The sequence below is a fragment of the Engystomops pustulosus genome, chromosome 6, assembly GCF_040894005.1.
Source record: "Engystomops pustulosus chromosome 6, aEngPut4.maternal, whole genome shotgun sequence".
NCBI classification, from domain to species: Eukaryota; Metazoa; Chordata; class Amphibia; order Anura; family Leptodactylidae; genus Engystomops; species Engystomops pustulosus.
The window spans coordinates 185523548-185549093 of NC_092416.1; the positions used below are offsets into that span (position 1 = coordinate 185523548).

At 42.1% G+C, this 25546-nt stretch overlaps 3 protein-coding genes across 5 annotated transcripts in view; 2 read left to right on the top strand and 1 right to left on the bottom strand.

The window, feature by feature from the left end:
- LOC140065137 (uncharacterized) overlaps nucleotides 1-4087 on the top strand; it is a 56391-nt gene extending 52304 nt beyond the window's left edge. Inside the window, exons 10-15 of one of the 2 annotated variants that reach the window (XM_072112674.1) lie at nucleotides 543-623; nucleotides 750-929; nucleotides 1013-1136; nucleotides 1218-1315; nucleotides 1593-1695; nucleotides 2017-4087. In XM_072112674.1, coding sequence (XP_071968775.1) covers nucleotides 543-623; nucleotides 750-929; nucleotides 1013-1136; nucleotides 1218-1315; nucleotides 1593-1695; nucleotides 2017-3821 — 2391 coding nt within the window. In that variant the 3' untranslated portion in view covers nucleotides 3822-4087. The remainder of the gene's footprint in view (nucleotides 1-542; nucleotides 624-749; nucleotides 930-1012; nucleotides 1137-1217; nucleotides 1316-1592; nucleotides 1696-2016) is intronic. The other variant, XM_072112675.1, reaches the window with a different exon arrangement.
- The window catches only part of TBCD (tubulin folding cofactor D), a 648429-nt gene that overhangs the window by 128732 nt on the left and 494151 nt on the right, over nucleotides 1-25546 (bottom strand). The window lies entirely within an intron of this gene.
- On the top strand, nucleotides 16150-24064 carry LOC140065139 (uncharacterized). Of its 2 annotated transcripts, XM_072112676.1 has the most exons (7): nucleotides 16150-16241; nucleotides 20421-20501; nucleotides 20628-20807; nucleotides 20891-21014; nucleotides 21098-21195; nucleotides 21473-21575; nucleotides 21905-24064. In XM_072112676.1, the coding sequence occupies exons 1-7, from the start codon at nucleotides 16155-16157 to the stop codon at nucleotides 23455-23457; spliced, it is 2226 nt and encodes a 741-aa protein (XP_071968777.1). In that variant the 5' UTR covers nucleotides 16150-16154; the 3' UTR covers nucleotides 23458-24064. The 2 variants fall into 2 exon arrangements, with proteins under 2 accessions (XP_071968777.1, XP_071968778.1); XM_072112677.1 differs by lacking the exon at nucleotides 20421-20501 and having other exon boundaries at nucleotides 16163-16241.

Here is a 25546-nt window from a genome sequence, read left to right on the forward strand (position 1 = left end):
ACCTCCTCTCCTCTAGGTGTACAGGATGCCCCCTGTCTATGGTGATGGTAGAACCTCCTCTCCTCTAGGTGTAGAGGATGCCCCCTGTCTATGGTAATGGCAGAACCTCCTCTCCTCTAGGTGTACAGGATGCCCCCTGTCTATGGTGATGGTAGAACCTCCTCTCCTCTAGGTGTAGAGGATGCCCCCTGTCTATGGTGATGGTAGAACCTCCTCTCCTCTAGGTGTAGAGGATGCCCCCTGTCTATGGTGATGGTAGAACCTCCTCTCCTCTAGGTGTAGAGGATGTCCCCTTGTCCTGGGTATGAAGTAATTTTACATATGATTTACATTGGCTTAAATTCTTTCCTTTTTTGTTTGGACAGATCACAGTCCCCATTATGGTCGCGTGCACATAGTAATCTCAAAGATTGCAAAACTTTTTTCAAATGAATTAAAATACAAAACTATTATAGAGACATCAGTATCTCTTCACTTTTTGAAAGTTTTTTTTATTTTGGAATTTGTCACGTTTATTATTGGATCATTTTCTTTGCTCTCAGGATCAGACAATGGACAGAGACACGAGGGTGGAGAGAATGTTCCAGCTCACCCTAGAGATTCTCTTCTATGTTACTGGAGAGGTGAGAGATTGTGATGAGGTCACATGACATCATTATCTATGGGAATAACAGATGATAGGACTGGAGAGGTGAGAGATTCTGGAAATGTATGGAGGGAGATTTATCAATGTGTCTCTCCATAACCAGGATTACACAGTAGTGAGGAAGACCTCTAGTGGGCGCTGTCAGGCCCCTGTGTATGAAGGACGGGGGAGAACCCTGAGCCCAATCCCGGCTCCTCCACCTCACCCCCTGATACATGATGACATCAATGAGCAGAAGATCCTAGAAGTCACCCACAAGATGATGGAGCTGCTGACTGGAGAGGTGACACTGCTGGGAATGCTGGGACATTATACAGTAACGCTATGAAGGGATCTGGGTGATGACGGGATCATTGTGTGTGTCAGGTTCCTATAAGGTGTCAGGATGTGGCTGTCTATTTCTCCATGGAGGAGTGGGAGTATTTAGAAGGACACAAAGATGTGTACAAGGACGTCATGATGGAGGACCACCAGCCCCTCACATCAGCAGGTAATAGACAGGACTAAATCCACACGTCCTTTCATTATCTGTATGGAAAGAAGGAATTCAGTCTCTGGATGTTTCCTACAGGTAGATCCAGTAAGAGAACATCACCGGAGAGATGTCCCAGTCCTCTTCTTCTACCACAGGATTGTTCAGAGGAGAAATATGTCCCACAGGATCATCAGGTAGATGGAGATGAGACTCCATGACATCTTCTCTGATCTGTGGGGGTTTATTGTAAAATCCCATGTCTAGTCTATGTGTCTGACTGCTGGAGATTGCAGTTTGATGTAAGGACACAACATGGAGGATTTATGGTGGAGACCTGCAGATATTTGCGCTGCGCCTCCCGTCAGGTCATATTTGGTTGTTATGATTAATTACAGATCTTACATTATCTTCTAAATCCTCCTCTGTGACTTCTCCATCGTCTGGTGACTTCTTACAATATTTGTTCCTCAGTTTGTGTATCAGGATGAAGATGTGAAGAATATTCCTGCCCCAGAGACATATGTGAGGGGCGATGAGCGATGTAAGGAGGAGATTCCTACAGGTAACTGCCCAGGTGAGTAGTAACCACTAGATAAAGCAGAGACGAGTGATAACACAATACAGAACATGGAGACGTAGACTAAGAAAAGCTGGAAGGTGGGAGCTATGAGGGTCAGGAATACTGCTCACCAGGACCTCGGAGGAGGAGACTGAGATGTTACATCAGTAATAATACAGAACCTTATGGTAAGCAGGAAAGTCATAGCCACCATGGGCAGACAAGAAATGCTGCATGTACCCGGATTGCTGATATCACACAAATGTCCTGTGATACATCTTCAGAGTTTTCTTACCACAACCAATGATATTTTATAATCTGTTTTATCCTTCACAGATGACAACACCAGGAGCTCAGAGGAACATCTGATATCATCACATGTTACAGCAGGTGATGGTTGTATCACACCAGATACATCTGAAGATCAGGACAATATCCCAGATGGATCCTCAGACCTTCACACACAAGATTCGTCATCTGCTCCTGTTACATGGGTCCTTTCTACTGAATCATCAGGAACAGATAAGAACATGAAGTCGGGTTTAGAAAATGGAAAAGATGTTAGTGTTAAAGATCTTCTTGTCCATCAGAGAAGTCACACAGGAGAGAAGCCATTTTCTTGTGTAGAATGTGGCAAATCTTTTAGTCAAAGTTCTTATCTTGTTAGACATCTTAAAATTCACACAGGGGACAAGAAATTTCCATGTACAGAATGTGGGAAATGTTTTTACCGCAAGTCGTCTCTTGTGATACATCTGCGAAATCACACGGGGGAGAAGCCATTTACATGTACAGAATGTGGGAAATGTTATAGTGCTAAATCAGCGCTTATTGTGCATCAAAGAACTCACACAGAGGAGAAGCCATTTTCATGTAGAGATTGTGGAAAATGTTTTACGCAGAAAACACATCTTGATCAACATCTGCGAAGTCACACGGGGGAGAAGCAATATTCATGTTCAGAATGTGGAAAATGTTATTATCAAAAATCAGATCTTGTAAGACATCAGAGAACTCACACAGGGGAGAAGCCATTTTCATGTAGAGATTGTGGAAAATGTTTTACGCAGAAAACACATCTTGATCAACATCTGAGAAGTCACACGGGGGAGAAGCAATATTCATGTTCAGAATGTGGAAAATGTTATTATCAAAAATCAGATCTTGTAAGACATCAGAGAACTCACACAGGGGAGAAGCCATTTTCATGTAGAGATTGTGGAAAATGTTTTACGCAGAAAACACATCTTGATCAACATCTGCGAAGTCACACGGGGGAGAAGCAATATTCATGTTCAGAATGTGGAAAATGTTATTATCAAAAATCAGATCTTGTAAGACATCAGAGAACTCACACAGGGGAGAAGCCATTTTCATGTAGAGATTGTGGAAAATGTTTTACGCAGAAAACACATCTTGATCAACATCTGAGAAGTCACACGGGGGAGAAGCAATATTCATGTTCAGAATGTGGAAAATGTTATTATCAAAAATCAGATCTTGTAAGACATCAGAGAACTCACACAGGGGAGAAGCCATTTTCATGTAGAGATTGTGGAAAATGTTTTACGCAGAAAACACATCTTGATCAACATCTGAGAAGTCACACGGGGGAGAAGCAATATTCATGTTCAGAATGTGGAAAATGTTATTATCAAAAATCAGCTCTTGTAAGACATCAGAGAACTCACACAGGGGAGAAGCCATTTTCATGTTTAGAATGTGGAAAATGTTTTGCCCAGAAAACAAATCTTGATCAACATCTGAGATGTCACACAGGGGAGAGGCCGTTTTCATGTTTGGAATGTGGGAAATGTTTTAGTGCTAAATCAGCGCTTATTGTGCATCAAAGAAGTCACACGGGGGAGAAGCCATTTTCATGTTCAGAATGTGGAAAATGTTATTATCAAAAATTAGATCTTGTAAGACATCAGAGAACTCACACAGGGGAGAAGCCATTTTCATGTAGAGATTGTGGAAAATGTTTTACCCAGAAAAAAAATCTTCATCAACATCGGAGAACTCACACAGGCGAGAAGCCGTTTTCATGTTCGGAATGTGGGAAATGTTTTGCTTGGAAGTGTAATCTTATTTACCATCATAAGTCGTCACACAGTGGTAAAGCTAAACATACATTATGAATCTGGGAAATGCTTTGGCCCATGATTGTTCCTTTTACTAAATCAAAGACTCAGTGCTGGGGACTTGGGTTCAAGTCCCAGGGTCAACATCTGCAAATAGTTTGTATGTTCTCTCTGTGTTTGTGTGGGTTTCCTCCGGTTTCCTCCCACACTCCAAAACATACTGACAGGATGATTAGATTGTGAACCCCATGGGGACAGGGGACAATTTGGCAACTTCTGTGAGGCACTTTTTAACTATATAAATAAAGGAATTAATATTTTAACATTTGGACACCTTTTCCAAAATGGGGTTCACTACGTGAATAATTGTTTTTTATATCACTCCTAGGAAAAGTAAAGTTGATGTTACTTTTCCTTTTTTCGCTGTCTCATCACTGCACTAGTTTGCATATGTAGTTAAGCGGTTAAGTATGGATTTCTTTTTATCTATAACACCTAGAACTAAAATCCTTATGTAGGATTAAATACAGTATTTTGCTATATACAATGACTCCTGAACTGTGTTTCTAGGTGCCACAGTTCAGAAGACATAGCTATTAGCATTCTGATCCTCCAGCCTATCAGCTGAAGGCAACATGAAAAGGAGGAGGAGGGAGCTGCAGGGAGGAGGAGGGAGCTGCAGGGAGGAGGAGGAAGCTGCAGGGAGGAGGAGGGAGCTGCAGGGAGGAGGAGGGAGCTGCAGGGAGGGGGAGGGAGCCTCAGGGAGGGGGGGGAGCCACAGGGAGGAGGAGGAAGCTGCAGGGAGGAGGAGGAAGCTGCAGGGAGGAGGAGGAAGCTGCAGGGAGGATGAGGGAGCTGCAGGGAGGATGAGGGAGCTGCAGGGAGGATGAGGGAGCTGCAGGGAGGGGGAGGGAGCTGCAGGGAGGAGGAGGGAGCTGCAGGGAGGGGGAGGGAGCAAAAAATTCACAATGTAATCAGGATTTGGTGAGTGATGATGATGTCTCTAAAAATGAAGCTATTTGAAAAGATGTTGATTTTCTTTTTCTGTTCAAGAATAAATGTGAATTTTGTTTACGGAAAAAAAAAATATCACTTGAAAATAAGCCCTTACCCGCTTTTTAAAGCCAAAAATAATACAACACCCTGTCTTATTTTTGGAGATGGGTCAGAAGGTAAGAGTTCTCTGTATGGAGAGTTTTCCAAGTAATACGGCCTTATAGGCGTGTGGAGACTTATAGCCATAGATGCTCCACTAGAGAATTCTGGGAAGTAATTTTTTTTTGAGAAACAGAGTAGTTGCGACCTTATTTAGAAACATATATATAGATAATGACAGTATACACCCCGACACCACAGATGGACAGGTATATAGCGGGTTGGGAGTAATTCAGGTTCAACGAGTTTGTCTCAATATTGGGGAAAAACATTTGCTTTGGGAAGGGACTTTTACACGCTCTTATAGCCAAACACAAACTCTATTGAAATGAACAGGGCCCAAAATTTTAGAACCCCACAATAACTGTATTGTAGCTGGATTAGAGGGATGAAAAATGGTTGGTAATAGGGCAGTTACCCTGACGAAATTGTGTAAGGGAAAGTAATGAAATAATAAGATTATAAAAATGTCATAAAGAATGAAATAAAATAAAAAAATAAAATGTCGCAGACGCTCTGCGTGTTCAGACCCAGTTATTTACATAGAATATTATAGAGCATTGATGGAAATAACCCACAGGTCGGTTCGGGTCATCAAAAGTATAAACGATACTGGGTGATTAATAACCCAAAAGGGGAATTCATGATGCTTTCCAACTGGGAAGTCACGATGGTCCCATTGGAGCTGCTGTAGTTCAGGAAACACCTCATTCTTGTGTGACCGGTGAGTCATGACCACCTCAAGAACTGTGCACTTTAAAGGGAACCTGTCATCAGAAATTGTCCTAATAAACCAGTATGTTGTCAAGAAGTTAAAAAGCTTCTTGATGATGTTTCTTTCATGGCCCAGCTTGGTGGCATCATCCAGAAAATCAACTTTGAAATTAGATGTATAACGTCAGGGAGGCAGAGAGTGTAACATGCTCCTACCATGTGACTGACATCATGCACCGGACTTCAGGAGATCTGATCAATGACGTCCCTGGACGCAGGACCATCCATCATTGTTAAGGGGGGCATTGTATGCAGCGTCGGACTAAGTACCCCGAGTACCGACCCTGACTTCAAAAGTCAGAACAGAAGATGAGCCGGGCTGCCGGGGCCATCGGGCGCTGGCGGACGCTGTTTCCAGCACTCGATCACAGCCGGGAGTCGGACACTCCCCAGCAGGGCCACTGGCGGAGACGCGCTATGTACAACAGCGTACGTGAGCACCGGCAACCCGCCGTCCTCAGAGCGCGGTCTTGTGCATGCCGCGGCTCCTGTGATGAGGACGTCTGGGTGGGAGAGCGCCGCGCCTGACTGAGCCGCACATGTAACTCCCCCGCCCTCCGGCATCATGCGACCTGCAGTTGAGGAGCGGACCTGGAGGTGAGTGGCCGCCTCCCGGCACTGTGATGACATCACGGCAGCTCTGGGGTAGCCGGGGGTGGGAAGATTTGATGGCTACTGTAGAGGAGGGGGGTCTTCGATGGCTGCTCTAGGGGAGGCGGGGGGCCTTTGATGCCTGCTCCAGGGGAGGGGGGGGGGACCTTTGATGGCTGCCCTAGGGGGAGGGGGACCTTTGATAGAAGGCTCTGGGGGAGGGGGGCCCTTTGATGACAGCTCTGGGGGAGGGGGGCCCTTTGATGACAGCTCTGGGGAAGGGGGGCCCTTTGATGACAGCTCTGGGGGAGGGGGGCCCTTTGATGACAGCTCTGGGGGAGGGGGGCCCTTTGATGACAGCTCTGGGGGAGGAGGGCCCTTTGATGACAGCTCTGGAAGAGGTGGGGCTTTGATGGCAGTTTTGGGGGAGGGGGGCTTTGATGAAAGCTCTGGGGGATAGGGTTCCTTTGATGGCAGCTCTGAGGAGGGGGGCCAGGGCCCTGTGTTTCACATGACTGTTGTTACTCTTTAATGTCTTATTTTATTTTTATGTTCCCCGGAATGTAAAACGCTACTGAATTTAATGGTGCTATATAAATAAAGATTATTATTATGGAGTGGTGCTCCAGTAATTGCACTTCTGGGGGGAGAGGGGCTGCAGTAATGGTAGCTGTGTGAGGTAGGTTTATTAGGCCAATTTCTGATGACAGGTTCCCTTTAAGCATCAGCCCCTGCAGGAACCTTTGCAACATTAAGTTCAGCATAAGCACAAGGCAAGGGACGTCTGTCAATCTAGCTCATGCTACAAGGTATGGGGGAATTATTACCTCACACACTATAGATATGGCTGAGGAATATTATATGGGGGTATTATTACCTCACACACTGTATATATACGGCTGATAAATCTTATATGGAGGTATTATTACATCACATACTGTATATATGGCTGATAAATCTTATATGGGGGTATTATTACCTCACACACTGTATATATGGCTGATAAATCTTATATGGGGGTATTATTACCTCACACACTGTATATATGGCTGATAAATCGTATATGGGGGTATTATTACCTCACATACTGTACGTATGGCTGATAAATCTTATATGGGGATATTATTACCTCACATACTGTACGTATGGCTTATAAATCTTATATGGGGGTATTATTACCTCACACACTGTATATATGGCTGATAAATCTTATATGGAGGTATTATTACCTCACATACTGTATATATGGCTGATAAATCTTATATGGGGGTATTATTACCTCCCACACTGTATATATGGCTGATAAATCTTATATGGGGATATTATTACCTCACACACTGTATATATGGCTGATAAATCTTATATGGGGATATTATTACCTCACACACTGTATATATGGCTGATAAATCTTATATGGGGGTATTATTACCTCACACACTGTATATATGGCTGATAAATCTTATATGGGGGTATTATTACATCACACACTGTATATATGGCTGATAAATCTTATATGGGGATATTATTACCTCACACACTGTTTATATGGCTGATAAATCTTATATGGAGGTATTATTACCTCACACACTGTAGACATTTCTGATAAATCTTATATGGGGATAGTATTACCTCACACACTGTATATATGGCTGATAAATCTTATATGGGGATATTATTACCTCACACACTGTATATATGGCTGATAAGTCTTATATGGGGATATTATAACCTCACACACTGTATATATGGTTGATAAATCTTATATGGGGGTATTATTACCTCACACACTGTAGACATGGCTGATAAATCTTATATGGGGGTATTATTACATCACACACTGTATATATGGCTGATAAATCTTATATAGGGATATTATTACATCACACACTGTATATATGGCTGATAAATCTTATATGGGGGTATTATTACATCACACACTGTATATATGGCTGATAAATCTTATATGGGGGTATTATTACCTCACACACTGTAGACATGGCTGATAAATCTTATATGGGGGTATTATTATTTCCTCACACACTGTATATATGGCTGATAAATCTTATATGGGGATATTATTACCTCACACACTGTATATATGGCTGATAAATCTTATATGGGGATATTATTACCTTACACACTGTATATATGGCTGATAAATCTTATATGGGGATATTATTACCTCACACACTGTAGACATGGCTGATAAATCTTATATGGGGATATTATTACATCACACACTGTATATATGGCTGATAAATCTTATATGGAGGTATTATTACCTCACACACTGTATATATGGCTGATAAATCTTATATGGGGGTATTATTACCTCACACACAGTATATATGGTTGATAAATCTTATATGGGGGTATTATTACCTCACACACAGTATATATGGCTGATAAATCTTATATGGGGGTATTATTACATCACACACAGTATATATGGCTGATAAATCTTATATGGGGGTATTATTACATCACACACTGTATATATGGCTGATAAATCTTATATAGGGATATTATTACATCACACACTGTATATATGGCTGATAAATCTTATATGGGGATAATATTACCTCACATACTGTACATATGGCTGATAAATCTTATATGGGGATATTATTACCTCATACACTGTAGACATGGCTGATAAATCTTATATGGGGATATTATTACCTCACACACTGTAGATATGGATAATAAATCTTATATGGGGATATTATTACCTCACACACAGTATATATGGCTGATAAATCTTATATGGGGATATTATTACCTCACACATTATAGATATGGCTGATAAATCTTATATGGGGATATTATTACCTCACACACTGTATATATGGCTGATAAATCTTATATGGGGGTATTGTTACCTCACACAATGTAGATATGGATGATAAATCTTATATGGAGGTATTATTACATCACACACTGTATATATGGCTGATAAATCTTATATGGGGGTATTATTACATCACACACTGTATATATGGCTGATAAATCTTATATGGGGGTATTATTACCTCACACACTGTATATATGGCTGATAAATCTTATATGGGGGTATTATTACCTCACACACTGTAGATATGGCTGATAAATCTTATATGGGGATATTATTACCTTACACACTGTATATATGGCTGATAAATCTTATATGGAGGTATTATTACATCACACACTGTATATATGGCTGATAAATCTTATATGGGGATATTATTACCTCACACACTGTATATATGGCTGATAAATCTTATATGGGGGTATTATTACCTCACACACTGTATATATGGCTGATAAATCTTATATTGGCGTATTATTACATCACACACTGTATATATGGCTGATAAATCTTATATGGGGGTATTATTACATCACACACTGTATATATGGCTGATAAATCTTATATGGGGGTATTATTACCTCACACACTGTATATATGGCTGATAAATCTTATATGGGGTATTATTACCTCACACACTGTATATATGGCTGATAAATCTTATATGGGGGTATTATTACATCACACACTGTATATATGGCTGATAAATCTTATATGGGGGTATTATTACCTCACACACTGTATATATGGCTGATAAATCTTATATGGGGGTATTATTACCTCACACACTGTAGATATAGCTGATAAATCTTATATGGGGATATTATTACCTTACACACTGTATATATGGCTGATAAATCTTATATGGAGGTATTATTACATCACACACTGTATATATGGCTGATAAATCTTATATGGGGATATTATTACCTCACACACTGTATATATGGCTGATAAATCTCATATGGGGATATTATTACCTCACACACTGTATATATAGCTGATAAATCTTATATGGGGGTATTATTACCTCACACACTGTATATATGGCTGATAAATCTTATATTGGCGTATTATTACATCACACACTGTATATATGGCTGATAAATCTTATATGGGGGTATTATTACATCACACACTGTATATATGGCTGATAAATCTTATATGGGGGTATTATTACCTCACACACTGTATATATGGCTGATAAATCTTATATGGGGTATTATTACCTCACACACTGTAGATATAGCTGATAAATCTTATATGGGGATATTATTACCTTACACACTGTATATATGGCTGATAAATCTTATATGGAGGTATTATTACATCACACACTGTATATATGGCTGATAAATCTTATATGGGGATATTATTACCTCACACACTGTATATATGGCTGATAAATCTCATATGGGGATATTATTACCTCACACACTGTATATATGGCTGATAAATCTTATATGGGGGTATTATTACATCACACACTGTATATATGGCTGATAAATCTTATATGGGGGTATTATTACCTCACACACTGTATATATGGCTGATAAATCTTATATGGGGGTATTATTACCTCACACACTGTAGATATAGCTGATAAATCTTATATGGGGATATTATTACCTTACACACTGTATATATGGCTGATAAATCTTATATGGGGATATTATTACCTCACACACTGTATATATGGCTGATAAATCTCATATGGGGATATTATTACCTCACACACTGTATATATAGCTGATAAATCTTATATGGGGGTATTATTACCTCACACACTGTATATATGGCTGATAAATCTTATATTGGCGTATTATTACATCACACACTGTATATATGGCTGATAAATCTTATATGGGGGTATTATTACATCACACACTGTATATATGGCTGATAAATCTTATATGGGGGTATTATTACCTCACACACTGTATATATGGCTGATAAATCTTATATGGGGTATTATTACCTCACACACTGTATATATGGCTGATAAATCTTATATGGGGGTATTATTACATCACACACTGTATATATGGCTGATAAATCTTATATGGGGGTATTATTACCTCACACACTGTATATATGGCTGATAAATCTTATATGGGGGTATTATTACCTCACACACTGTAGATATAGCTGATAAATCTTATATGGGGATATTATTACCTTACACACTGTATATATGGCTGATAAATCTTATATGGAGGTATTATTACATCACACACTGTATATATGGCTGATAAATCTTATATGGGGATATTATTACCTCACACACTGTATATATGGCTGATAAATCTCATATGGGGATATTATTACCTCACACACTGTATATATAGCTGATAAATCTTATATGGGGGTATTATTACCTCACACACTGTATATATGGCTGATAAATCTTATATGGGGGTATTATTACCTCATATGGCTGATAAATCTTATATGGGGGTATTATTACCTCACACACTGTATATATGGCTGATAATTCTTATATGGGGGTATTATTACCTCACACACTGTATATATGGCTGGAGTCTTACCTCATGACTTCCTGTAGCAGGTGAAAGCCGGGGACATGAGGATATGTCTCCCCTGTCAGGTCCTGTGCTGTCTCCCTCCTCCTGCACTTACTCCTCACTGCTGTAGGGGGCAGTGTTATACTATGGGGCTCCTGAGGAAGCGGCTACAGAACCTGCAGGTAAGTGTTTATGTGTAAAGCTTTTCTATCTGTCACCGGTCTCCAGTGATGGATCTCTCTCTATATAATATCTATCACCATCCACCATCATCTATCTGTCTCTATACTTGTCCTTTAATATCTTGATAGGGATATTTTATGCAGGGCCCCAACAGCCCTCTTGACTTTTGTAAGGTGAGTCCTAATTAACTCTTTGAGGGAGGATGAGATAGCTGCCGGCAGCGAGATGACAGAGTAAATGAAAAACACACTCTGGTCTTCCGATGCACTCACATCACAATGTTTATTTCATGCAGACACAGCTATATTTTAGCACATAGACATCAGCATTCGGGTGTTGTATGAAAAGAGATAAGGCACTTAGATTCTCATTACATGTCACAGGGTATTAGCTGACAGGCGAGCAAACTGGTTACATAAAAAGAAGTTTGGATCCTGACATTAACTGGACAGTGGTCAGGGAACATGGCCGCTGTATCTAAGATGGCGGACAGTAGCCAAGATGGCGTCCGAAACCAGTGCGACCTCCTTAACAATCTTCTATCTATCTATCTATCTATCTATCTCCTATCTATCATCTATATATCTCCTATCTATCTATCTATCTATCTATCTATCTATCTATATATCTCCTATCTATCTATCTATTTATATCCTATCTATCTATCTCCTATCTATCTATCTATCTATCTATCTATCTCCTATCTATGTATCTATCTATCTATCTATCTATCTATCTATCTATCTATCTATCTATCTATCATCTATCTATCTATCTATCTCCTATCTATCTATCTCCTATCTATCTATCTATCTATCTCCTATCTATCTATCTATCTATCTATCTCCTATCTATCTATCTCCTATCTATCTATCTATCTATCTATCTATCTATCTATCTATCTATCTCCTATCTATCTATCTATCTATCTATCTATCTATCTCCTATCTATCTATCTTTCTATCTCATATCTATCTATCTCATATCTATCTATCTATCTATCTCATATCTGTCTATCTAATATCTATCTATCTCATATCTATCTATCTATATATCTATCTATCTATCTCCTATCTATCTATCTCCTATCTATCTATCTATCTATCTATCTTTCTATCTCCTATCTATCTCCTATCTATCTATCTATCTATCTATCTATCTCATATCTATCATCTATATATCTCCTATATATCTATCTCATATCTATCTAACTATCTATCTCCTATCTATCTATCTATCTCCTATCTATCTATCTATCTATCTATCTATCTTCTATCTATCTATCTATCTATCTATCTATCTCCTATCTATCTATCTATCTCCTATCTATCTATCTATCTCATATCTATAATCTATATATCTCCTATCTTTCTATCTCATATCTATCTATCTCATATCTATCTATCTATCTCCTATCTATCTATCTATCTATCTATCTATCTCCTATCTATCTCATATCTGTCTATCTAATATCTATCTATCTCCGATCTATCTATCTCATATCTATCTATCTATCTATCTATCTATCTATCTATCTATCTATCTATCTATCTATCTCCTATCTATCTATCTATCTTTCTATCTCCTATCTATCTCCTATCTATCTATCTATCTCATATCTATCATCTATATATCTCCTATATATCTATCTATCTATCTATCTCATATCTATCTATCTCATATCTATCTATCTATCTATCTCCTATCTATCTATCTATCTATCTCCTATCTATCTATCTATCTATCTCCTATCTATCTATCTATCTATCTATCTCCTATCTATCTATCTATCTCCTTTCTATCTATGTATCTATCTATCTCATATCTATCATCTATCTATCTATCTATCTATCTATCTCATATCTATCATCTATCTATCTATCTATCTATCTATCTATCTATCTATCTATCTATCTATCTATCTATCTATCTATCTCATATCTATCATCTATCTATCTATCTATCTATCTATCTATCTATCTATCTCCTATCTATCTATCTATCTGTCTATCTCATATCTATCATCTATCTATACATTTTTTGGAAAGATCAGCGCCCCCATTAGTTTGGAAAATACCATAAATAGTAGAAAAATGAAATCACAGGCCGCGCTCCATGATCCAAGTTCCAGCAGAAGGAGAAGGTTATTGTGGATGTGGTAACATTTCGGAGTGTAACCTCCTTGTACAATATAGTGTCTTATTTTGGGGTCTCAGTTTTGTCCAGGGCCCCACATGTTGGGTTTGTCCCCTTCTTATGTGGTGACCCTGCAGTGATCACTGGTCACCTCTGAGGCTCCTGATCCTGATATAATCAGCACATCACTGCCGATCACTGATCTCATGCCATGGCCCCTCCCTGTACATGGAGTCTGCTATTATTTACATGTCCTCATGCACACGACCATCCGCTTCTATTATGCGCGGTATGAAGAGCTTTATATGTGCATTGTACCTGTGGAGTGTGCAGGGTGCGACCCATTCACGAAATGTGTTTCACGTTCTCCATGAATCTGGCGCCCCCTGCAGTGCTCCGACAGAGTGCAGCAACTTTCTGTCGGACACTGCATAATAAATGTGGCGCAGATGTGTAATGCAGATGTGTAATGCGGATGTGTGATGCGGATGTGTGATGCGGATGTGTAATGCGGATGTGTAATGCGGATGTGTAATGCGGATGTGTAATGCGGATGTGTAATGCGGATGTGTAATGCGGATGTGTAATGCGGATGTGTGATGCGGATGTGTAATGCGGATGTGTAATGCAGATGTGTAATGCAGATGTGTAATGCAGATGTGTAATGCGGATGTGTAATGCGGATGTGTAATGCAGATGTGTAATGCGGATGTGTAATGCAGATGTGTAATGCGGATGTGTAATGCGGATGTGTAATGCGGATGTGTAATGCGGATGTGTAATGCAGATGTGTAATGCGGGTGTGTAATGCAGATGTGCAATGCGGATGTGTAATGCGGATGTGTAATGCGGATGTGTAACGCGGATGTGTAACGCGGATGTGTAACGCGGATGTGTAACGCGGATGTGTAACGCGGATGTGTAACGCGGATGTGTAATGCGGATGTGTAACGCGGATGTGTAACGCGGATGTGTAACGCGGATGTGTAATGCAGCTGTGTAATGCAGCTGTGTAATGCGGATGTGTAATGCGGATGTGTAATGCAGATGTGTAATGCGGATGTGTAACGCGGATGTGTAACCCGGATGTGTAACGCGGATGTGTAACGTGGATGTGTAACGCGGATGTGTAATGCGGATGTGTAATGCAGATGTGTAATGCGGATGTGCAATGCGGATGTGCAATGCGGATGTGTAACGCGGATGTGTAATGCGGATGTGTAATGCAGATGTGTGATGCAGATGTGTAATGCAGATGTAATGGGCTTCTGTAACCTGTCTTTAGTGATAATGAAGTCCCTGGTGACGGGTTCCCTTTAAGCTATGCATCAGTGTGATATCTGCCCTTTAAAGGACACCTGTCATCAGGTCTCTGCCACTTGCCCTGTCACCTCTACCTGTTGGAGCAGCTCACAAGGATCCCATCCCAGCCTTTATCTAGTTATTTCATACATTATTCATTGTAAAATCATATATTCTTTATCATGTAAATGAGGCTGGTCACATGGTCAGAGGCAGTGATGTCACCCCTGTTCCCCCTCCCCTCTCCTCCCCCTGCTCATGTCTGTGTGTAATGTATAGTAAAGCATGGCTAGTGTGTGTGCTGCATCTGCTGACATGCTGCATCCTCCTAATATACAGAGACACAGACATCAGCTACACATGAATCTGACATGTTCTGCTGTAACATGGCTGCCTGGAGCTGCTGTATCTCTCCTATATACACACACACAGGCTGCAGGGGGCGCCAGCACCAGGAAGCACATCATTATACAGCCTCACATCATTATACAGGCTGTCAGTCAAGCACTGGGGGTGTGGCTGTACCTCCCACTCATGAATAAGCTGGACAGCTTGAATATGATAATGGCCCATTGGACATTTCACAGGTCATTTGCATACAGCTTTAGGACCTCATTGCTTAGGTTTACAGGTATGTAGAGGGACAATGAAGGGATAGAGGCAATGCTCTCTAATGGCAGTTTATTAAATGTATTTAGTTTAGGATGGTTATTTTGCATGACGGGTTCTCTTTAAGGTGGCGGCTCAAGTTGTAAAGTTATTCCCTATCTACAGAATAACAGAGTTTGGCTTCTTTCCCCTAGTAAGATATGTAAATCTTCTTCGGTATAGACATTGTGAGGAATGACTCCTCCCACTCACGTGACTGATCACATGGTCATGACATCATCACAGGTCCTTTACACACTAGAATTTGGCATCTCTGTGTATTATACGGTGATGGCACTGCCCGGGGAGGAGGTATGTGCGGTATCTGTCGGGGCTCCTGTGCGCTTATATAGAAATTACCGGGCGCAGTACTAAGGCATCTCTGAGGCTCTCGTACACTGTCTATTAGAGTGCTAGACATAGCCGAGCCATGTCCAGTAACTTCTCACTCTCTCATACACAACAAATGGAGCAGCAGGACACTCACTCAACCTGCTGCTCTGCTAAGGAAACTGTTCTCATAGGTGAAGGGATCCCATCAGTCAGACCCTCGCCAGTCACACTGTTATCCCCTATCCCAGTGGTGGCGAACCTATGGCACGGGTGCCAGAGGTGGCACTCTGAGCCCTCTCTGTGGGCACCCAGGCCATCACCCAGCATAGAGGTCACCATTCAGGACTCCTCCTCCTGCAGTCACAGGAAGCCCAGAAAGTGCCGTGTTCAGAACTATTTTATAGTGACTTGAAGTAGAGGAGGAGCGTAAAGGTGTGGACAGAGCTGGATTATCATTGAAGCCCCTCCTCAGTTCCTGTGATTCATCCTGTTAAGGCTACCTTAGATGGAATTTCTCCATCTTTCTACTGTATTGGTGTCTTCAGGACGCAAATACGTTTGAATCTGTGACACAGCAGGGATCAATAAGTTACTTTAAATTAGCATTTGGCACTTTGGCAAAAATATGTGGCTTTTGGTTGTAGTTTGGGCACTTGGTCTCTAAAAGGTTCGCCATCACTGCCCTATCCTGTGGAAAAGAAATAATAATATAACATAATAAACTCCCCTCTGAGGTTACCGAATGATTTTACACCAACATTTCCGGGAAAAGCTAAAAAAGCAGATGAGGTTGAAATAGACGCAGGTCCATCAATTCCAACCTATTGGAGTAAACTAATGTTTTTTTTCTCCATAACCCATGAGACTTTTATTCTCAAGAAAGGCGTCCGGGCCTCTCCTGAACATGTACAAAGCATCCGCCATATCAACCTCCTGCGGGAGGGAGGTCCAAAGTCTCACTGCTCTTACAGTAAAGACTCCCTGTCTATGGTGATGGTAGAACCTCCTCTCCTCTAGATGTAGAGGATGTCCCCTGTCTATGGTGATGGTAGAACCTCCTCTCCTCTAGATGTAGAAGATGCCCCCTGTCTATGGTGATGGTAGAACCTCCTCTCCTCTAGGTGTAGAGGATGCCCCCTGTCTATGGTGATGGTAGAACCTCCTCTCCTCTAGGTGTAGAGGATGTCCCCTGTCTATGGTGATGGTAGAACCTCCTCTCCTCTAGGTGTAGAGGATGCCCTCTGTCTATGGTGATGGTAGAACCTCCTCTCCTCTAGGTGTAGAGGATGCCCTCTGTCTATGGTGATGGTAGAACCTCCTCTCCTCTAGGTGTAGAGGATGTCCCCTGTCTATGGTGATGGTAGAACCTTCTCTCCTCTAGGTGTAGAGGATGCTCCCTGTCTTTGGTGATGGTAGAACCACCTCTCCTCTAGGTGTAGAGGATGCCCCCTGTCTATGGTGATGGTAGAACCTCATCTCCTCTAGGTGTAGAGGATGCCCCCTGTCTATGGTGATGGTAGAACCTCCTCTCCTCTAGGTGTAGAGGATGCAGCCTGTCTATGGTGATGGTAGAACCTCCTCTCCTCTAGGTGCAGAGGATGTCCCCTGTCTATGGTGATGGTAGAACCTCCTCTCCTCTAGGTGTAGAGGATGTCCCCTGTCTATGGTGATGGTAGAACCTCCTCTCCTCTAGGTGTAGAGGATGTCCCCTGTCTATGGTGATGGTAGAACCTCCTCTCCTCTAGGTGTAGAGGATGCCCCCTGTCTATGATGATGGTAGAACCTCCTCTCCTCTAGGTGTAGAGGATGCTCCCTGTCTATGGTGATGGTAGAACCTCCTCTCCTCTTGGTGTAGAGGATGCTCCCTGTCTATGGTGATGGTAGAACCGCCTCTCCTCTGTGTGTAAAGGATGCCCCCTGTCTATGGTGATGGTAGAATCTCCTCTCCTCTAGGTGTAGAGGATGCCCCCTGTCTATGGTGATGGAAGAACCTCCTCTCCTCTAGGTGTAGAGGATGCCCCCTGTCTATGGTGATGGTAGAACCTCCTCTCCTCTAGGTGTAGAGGATGCTCCCTGTCTATGGTGATGGTAGAACCTCCTCTCCTCTAGGTGTAGAGGATGCCCCCTGTCTATGGTGATGGTAGAACCTCCTCTCCTCTAGGTGTAGAGGATGTATCCTGTCTATGGGGATGGTAGAAACTCCTCTCCTCTATGTGTAAAGGATGCCCCCTGTCTATGGTGATGGTAGAACCTCCTCTCCTCTAGGTGTAGAGGATGCCCCCTGTCTATGCTGATGGTAGAACCTCCTCACCTCTAGGAGTAGAGCATGCCCCCTGTCTATGGTGATGGTAGAACCTCCTCTCCTCTAGGTGTAGAGGATGCCCCCTGTCTAGGGTGATGGTAGAACCTCCTCTCCTCTAGGTGTAGAGGATGCCCCCTGTCTATGGTGATGGTAGAACCTCTTCTCTTCTAGGTGTAGAGGATGCCCGTGTCTATGGTGATGGTATAATCTCCTCTCCTCTAGGTGTAGAGGATGCCCCCTTTCTATGGTGAGGATGTCCCCTGTCTATGCTGATGGTAGAACCTCCTCTCCTCTAGGTGTAGAGGATGCCCCCTGTCTATGCTGATGGTAGAACCTCTTCTCCTCTAGGTGTAGAGGATGTCCCCTGTCTATGGTGATGGTAGAACCTTCTCTCCTCTAGGTGTAGAGGATGCCCCCTGTCTATGGTGATGGTAGAACCTCTTCTCCTCTAGGTGTAGAGGATGCCCCCGTCTATGGTGACGGTATAATCTCTTCTCCTCTAGGTGTAGAGGATGCCCCCTGTCTATGGTGATGGTAGAACCTCCTCTCCTCTAGGTGTAGAGGATGCCCCCTGTCTATGGTGATGGTAAAACCTCCTCTCCTCTAGGTGTAGAGGATGCCCCCTGTCTATGGTGATGGTAGAACCTCTTCTCCTCTAGGTGTAGAGGATGTCCCCTGTCTATGGTGATGGTAGAACCTCCTCTAGGTGTAGAGGATGGCCCCTGTCTATGGTGATGGTGGAACCTCCTTTCCTCTAGGCGTAGAGGATGCCGCCTATCTATGGTGATGGTAGCGCCATCTCTCCTCTAGGTGTAGAGGATGTCCCCTATGTATGGTGATGATAGAACCTCCTCTCCTCTAGGTGTAGAGGATGCCCCCTGTCTATGGTGATGGTAGAACCTCCTCTCCTCTAGGTGTAGAGGATGTCCCCTTTCTATGGTGATGGTAGAACCTCCTCTCCTCTAGGTGTAGAGGATGCCCCCTGTCTATGGTGATGGTAGAACCACCTCTCCTCTAGGTGTAGAGGATGCCCCCTGTCTATGGTGATGGTAGAGCCTCCTATCCTCTAGGTGTAGAGGATGCCCCCTGTCTATGGTAATGGTAGAACCTCCTCTCCTCTAGGTGTAGAGGATGCCCCCTGTCTATGGTTATGGCAGAACCTCCTCTCCTCTAGGTGTAGAGGATGCCCCCTGTCTATGGTGATGGTAGAACCTCCTCTCCTCTAGGTGTAGAGGATGCCCCCTGTCTATGGTGATGGTAGAACCTCCTCTCCTCTAGGTGTAGAGGATGCCCCCTGTCTATGGTGATGGTAGAACCTCCTCTCCTCTAGGTGTAGAGGATGCCCCCTGTCTATGGTGATGGTAGAACCTCCTCTCCTCTAGGTGTAGAGGATGCCCCCTGTCTATGGTGATGGTAGAACATCCTCTCCTCTAGGTGTAGAGGATGTCCCCTGTCTATGGTGATGGTAGAACCTGCTCTCCTCTAGGTGTAGAGGATGCCCCCTGTCTATGGTGATGGTAGAACCTCCTCTCCTCTAGGTGTAGAGGATGTCCCCTGTCTATGGTGATGGTAGAACCTGCTCTCCTCTAGGTGTAGAGGATGCCCCCTTGTCTTGGGTATAAAGTAATTTTACATATGATTTACATTGGCTTAAATTCTTTCCTTTTTGGTTTGGACAGATCACAGTCCCCATTATGGTCGCGTGCACATAGTAATCTCAAAGATTGCAAAACTTTTTTCAAATGAATTAAGATACAAAACCATTATAGAGACATCAGTATCTCTTCACTTTTCGAAAGTTTTTTTTATTTTGGAATTTGTCGCGTTTACCATTGGATCATTTTCTTTGCTCTCAGGATCAGACAATGGAGAGAGACACGAGGGTGGAGAGAATCTTCCAGCTCACCCTAGAGATTCTCTTCTATATTACTGGAGAGGTGAGAGATTGTGATGAGGTCACATGACATCATTATCTATGGGAATAACAGATGATAGGACTGGAGAGGTGAGAGATTCTGGAAATGTATGCAGGGAGATTTATCAATGTGTCTCTCCATAACCAGGATTACACAGTAGTGAAGAAGACCTCTAGTGGGCGCTGTCAGGCCCCTGTGTATGAAGGACGGGGGAGAACCCTGAGCCCAATCCCGGCTCCTCCACCTCACCCCCTGATACATGATGACATCAATGAGCAGAAGATCCTAGAAGTCACCCACAAGATGATGGAGCTGCTGACTGGAGAGGTGACACTGCTGGGAATGCTGGGACATTATACAGTAACGCTATGAAGGGATCTGGGTGATGACGGGATCATTGTGTGTGTCAGGTTCCTATAAGGTGTCAGGATGTGGCTGTCTATTTCTCCATGGAGGAGTGGGAGTATTTAGAAGGACACAAAGATGTGTACAAGGACGTCATGATGGAGGACCACCAGCCCCTCACATCAGCAGGTAATAGACAGGACTAAATCCACACGTCCTTTCATTATCTGTATGGAAAGAAGGAATTCAGTCTCTGGATGTGTTTCCTACAGGTAGATCCAGTAAGAGAACATCACCGGAGAGATGTCCCAGTCCTCTTCTTCTACCACAGGATTGTTCAGAGGAGAAATATGTCCCACAGGATCATCAGGTAGATGGAGAGAAGACTTCATGACATCTTCTCTGATCTGTGGAGGTTTATTGTAAAATCCCATGTCTAGTCTATGTGTCTGACTGCTGGAGATTGCAGTTTGATGTAAGGAGACAACATGGAGGATTTATGGTGGAGACCTGCAGATATTTGCGCTGCGCCTCCCGTCAGGTCATATTTGGTTGTTATGATTAATTACTGATCTTTTATTATCTTCTAAATCCTCCTCTGTGACTTCTCCATCGTCTGGTGACTTCTTACAATATTTGTCTCTCAGTTTGTGTATCAGGATGAAGCTGTGAAGAATATTCCTGCCCCAGAGACATATGTGAGGGGCGATGAGCGATGTAAGGAGGAGATTCCTACAGGTAACTGCCCAGGTGAGTAGTAACCACTAGATAAAGCAGAGACGAGCGATAACACAATACAGAACATGGAGACATAGACTAAGAAAAGCTGGAAGGTGGGAGCTATGAGGGTCAGGAATACTGCTCACCAGGACCTCGGAGGAGGAGGCTGAGATGTTACATCAGTAATAATACAGAACCTTATGGTAAGCAGGAAAGTCATAGCCACCATGGGCAGACAAGAAATGCTGCATGTACCCGGATTGCTGATATCACACAAATGTCCTGTGATACATCTTCAGAGTTTTCTTACCACAACCAATGATAAGGTTATATTTTATAATCTGCTTTATATTCCTCAGATGACAACACCAGGAGCTCAGAGGAACATCTGATATCATCACATGTTACAGCAGGTGATGGTTGTATCACACCAGATACATCTGAAGATCAGGACAATATCCCCGATGCTTCCTCAGACCTTCACACACAAGATCTGCCATCTGCTCCTATTACATGGGTCCTTTCTACTGAATCATCAGGAACAGATAAGAACATGAAGTCGGGTTTAGAAAATGGAAAAGATGTTAGTGTTAAAGATCTTCTTGTCCATCAGAGAAGTCACACAGGAGAGAAGCCATTTTCTTGTGTAGAATGCGGCAAATCTTTTAGTCAAAGTTCTTATCTTGTTAGACATCTTAATATTCACACAGGGGACAAGAAATTTCCATGTACAGAATGTGGGAAATGTTTTTACCGCAAGTCGTCTCTTGTGATACATCTGCGAAATCACACGGGGGAGAAGCCATTTTCATGTAGAGATTGTGGAAAATGTTATAGTGCTAAAGCAGCGCTTATTGTGCATCAAAGAACTCACACAGAGGAGAAGCCATTTTCATGTAGAGATTGTGGAAAATGTTTTACGCAGAAAACACATCTTGATCAACATCTGCGAAGTCACACGGGGGAGAAGCAATATTCATGTTCAGAATGTGGAAAATGTTATTATCATAAATCAGATCTTGTAAGACATCAGAGAACTCACACAGGGGAGAAGCCATTTTCATGTAGAGATTGTGGAAAATGTTTTACGCAGAAAACACATCTTGATCAACATCTGAGAAGTCACACGGGGGAGAAGCAATATTCATGTTCAGAATGTGGAAAGTGTTATTATCAAAAATCAGATCTTGTAAGACATCAGAGAACTCACACAGGGGAGAAGACATTTTCATGTACAGATTGTGGAAAATGTTTTACCCAGAAAACAAATCTTGATCAACATCTGAGAAGTCACACAGGGGAGAGGCCGTTTTCATGTTTGGAATGTGGGAAATGTTATAGTGCTAAAGCAGCGCTTATTGTGCATCAAAAACTTCACACAGAGGAGAAGCAATATTCATGTTCAGAATGTGGAAAATGTTATTATCATAAATCAGATCTTGTAAGACATCAGAGAACTCACACAGGGGAGAAGCCATTTTCATGTTTAGAATGTGGAAAATGTTTTGCCCAGAAAACAAATCTTGATCAACATCTGAGAAGTCACACAGGGGAGAGGCCGTTTTCATGTTTGGAATGTGGGAAATGTTTTAGTGCTAAATCAGCGCTTATTGTGCATCAAAGAAGTCACACGGGGGAGAAGCCATTTTCATGTTCAGAATGTGGAAAATGTTATTATCAAAAATTAGATCTTGTAAGACATCAGAGAACTCACACAGGGGAGAAGCCATTTTCATGTAGAGATTGTGGAAAATGTTTTACCCAGAAAAAAAATCTTCATCAACATCGGAGAACTCACACAGGCGAGAAGCCGTTTTCATGTTCGGAATGTGGGAAATGTTTTGCTTGGAAGTGTAATCTTATTTACCATCATAAGTCGTCACACAGTGGTAAAGCTAAACATACATTATGAATCTGGGAAATGCTTTGGCCCAAGATTGTTCCTTTTACTAAATCAAAGACTCAGTGCTGGGGTCCTGGGTTCAAGTCCCAGGGTCAACATCTGCAAATAGTTTGTATGTTCTCTCTGTGTTTGTGTGGGTTTCCTCCGGTTTCCTCCCACACTCCAAAACATACTGACAGGATGATTAGATTGTGAACCCCATGGGGACAGGGGACGATTTGGCAACTTCTGTGAGGCACTTTTTAACTATATAAATAAAGGAATTAATATTTTAACATTTGGACACCTTTTCCAAAATGGGGTTCACTACGTGAATAATTGTTTTTTATATCACTCCTAGGAAAAGTAAAGTTGATGTTACTTTTCCTTTTTTCGCTGTCTCATCACTGCACTAGTATGCATATGTAGTTAAGCGGTTAAGTGTGGATTTCTTTTTATCTATAACACCTAGAACTAAAATCCTTATGTAGGATTAAATACAGTATTTTGCTATATACAATGACTCCTGAACTGTGTTTCTAGGTGCCACAGTTCAGAAGACATAGCTATTAGCATTCTGATCCTCTAGCCTATCAGCTGAAGGCAACATGAAAAGGAGGAGGAGGGAGCTGCAGGGAGGAGGAGGGAGCTGCAGGGAGGAGGAGGGAGCTGCAGGGAGGGGGAGGGAGCCTCAGGGAGGGGGAGGGAGCCGCAGGGAGGGGGAGGAAGCCGCAGGGAGGAGGAGGAAGCTGCAGGGAGGAGGAGGAAGCTGCAGGGAGGAGGAGGGAGCTGCAGGGAGGATGAGGGAGCTGCAGGGAGGGGGAGGGAGCTGCAGGGAGGAGGAGGGAGCAAAAAATTCACAATGTAATCAGGATTTGGTGAGTGATGATGATGTCTCTAAAAATGAAGCTATTTGAAAAGATGTTGATTTTCTTTTTCTGTTCAAGAATAAATGTGAATTTTGTTTACGGAAAAAAAAAAAAATCACTTGAAAATAAGCCCTTACCCGCTTTTTAAAGCCAAAAATAATACAACACCCTGTCTTATTTTTGGGGATGGGTCAGAACGTAAGAGTTCTCTGTATGGAGAGTTTTCCAAGTAAGACCGCCTTATAGGCGTGTGGAGACTTAAATGCTCCACTAGAGAATTCTGGGAAGTAATTTTTTTTTGAGAAACAGAGTAGTTGCGACCTTATTTAGAAACATATATATAGATAATGACAGTATACACCCCGACAGGTATATAGCGGGTTGGGAGTAATTCAGGTTCAACGAGTTTGTCTCAATATTGGGGAAAAACATTTTAAAAAAATTTTAGAAACCCCACAATAACTGTATTGTAGCTGGATTAGAGGGATGAAAAATGGTTGGTAATAGGGCAGTTACCCTGACGAAATTGTGTAAGGGAAAGTAATGAAATAATAAGATTATAAAAATGTCATAAAGAATGAAATAAAATAAAAAAATAAAATGTCGCAGACGCTCTGCGTGTTCAGACCCAGTTATTTACATAGAATATTATAGAGCATTGATGGAAATAACCCACAGGTCGGTTCAGGTCATCAATAGTATAAACGATACTGGGTGATTAATAACCCAAAAGGGGAATTCATGATGCTTTCCAACTGGGAAGTCACGATGGTCCCATTGGAGCTACTGTAGTTCAGGAAACACCTCATTCTTGTGTGACCGGTGAGTCATGACCACCTCAAGAACCGTGCACTTTAAAGGGAACCTGTCATCAGAAATTGTCCTAATAAACCAGTATGTTGTCAAGAAGTTAAAAAGCGTCTTGATCGTGTGTCTTTCATGGCCCAGCTTGGTGGCATCATCCAGAAAATCAACTTTGAAATTAGATGTATAACGTCAGGGAGGCAGAGAGTGTAACATGCTCCTACCATTGCTTGAGACTGGGATTTTTATATACACCTCGTCAGAAGATATCCAATCGATGTGTAATAGAGGAGAGAAGAAAAAGAGAAAGCGCAACCTCGTGAAGACAGTAATGCATAAGGGGAAGGATGGATGGGTAAATTGGTCACTCACCTATTTACATAGGCATAATGCATATGTAAAGTGTAATATCAGCAGCCGGTGGTCTCCTGTAGATCAGCAGCACT

What these genes read in the sequence shown, in the direction of transcription:
- LOC140065139 (XM_072112676.1), top strand. Translation starts at nt 16,155, where the DNA reads ATGGTCATGACATCATCACAGGTCCTTTACACACTAGAATTTGGCATC. An exon ending in TGGCACTGCCCGGGGAGGAG is followed by an intron (nt 16,242 to 20,420) that starts GTATGTGCGGTA and finishes CTTTGCTCTCAG; the next exon opens with GATCAGACAATGGAGAGAGA. An exon ending in TCTTCTATATTACTGGAGAG is followed by an intron (nt 20,502 to 20,627) that starts GTGAGAGATTGT and finishes CTCCATAACCAG; the next exon opens with GATTACACAGTAGTGAAGAA.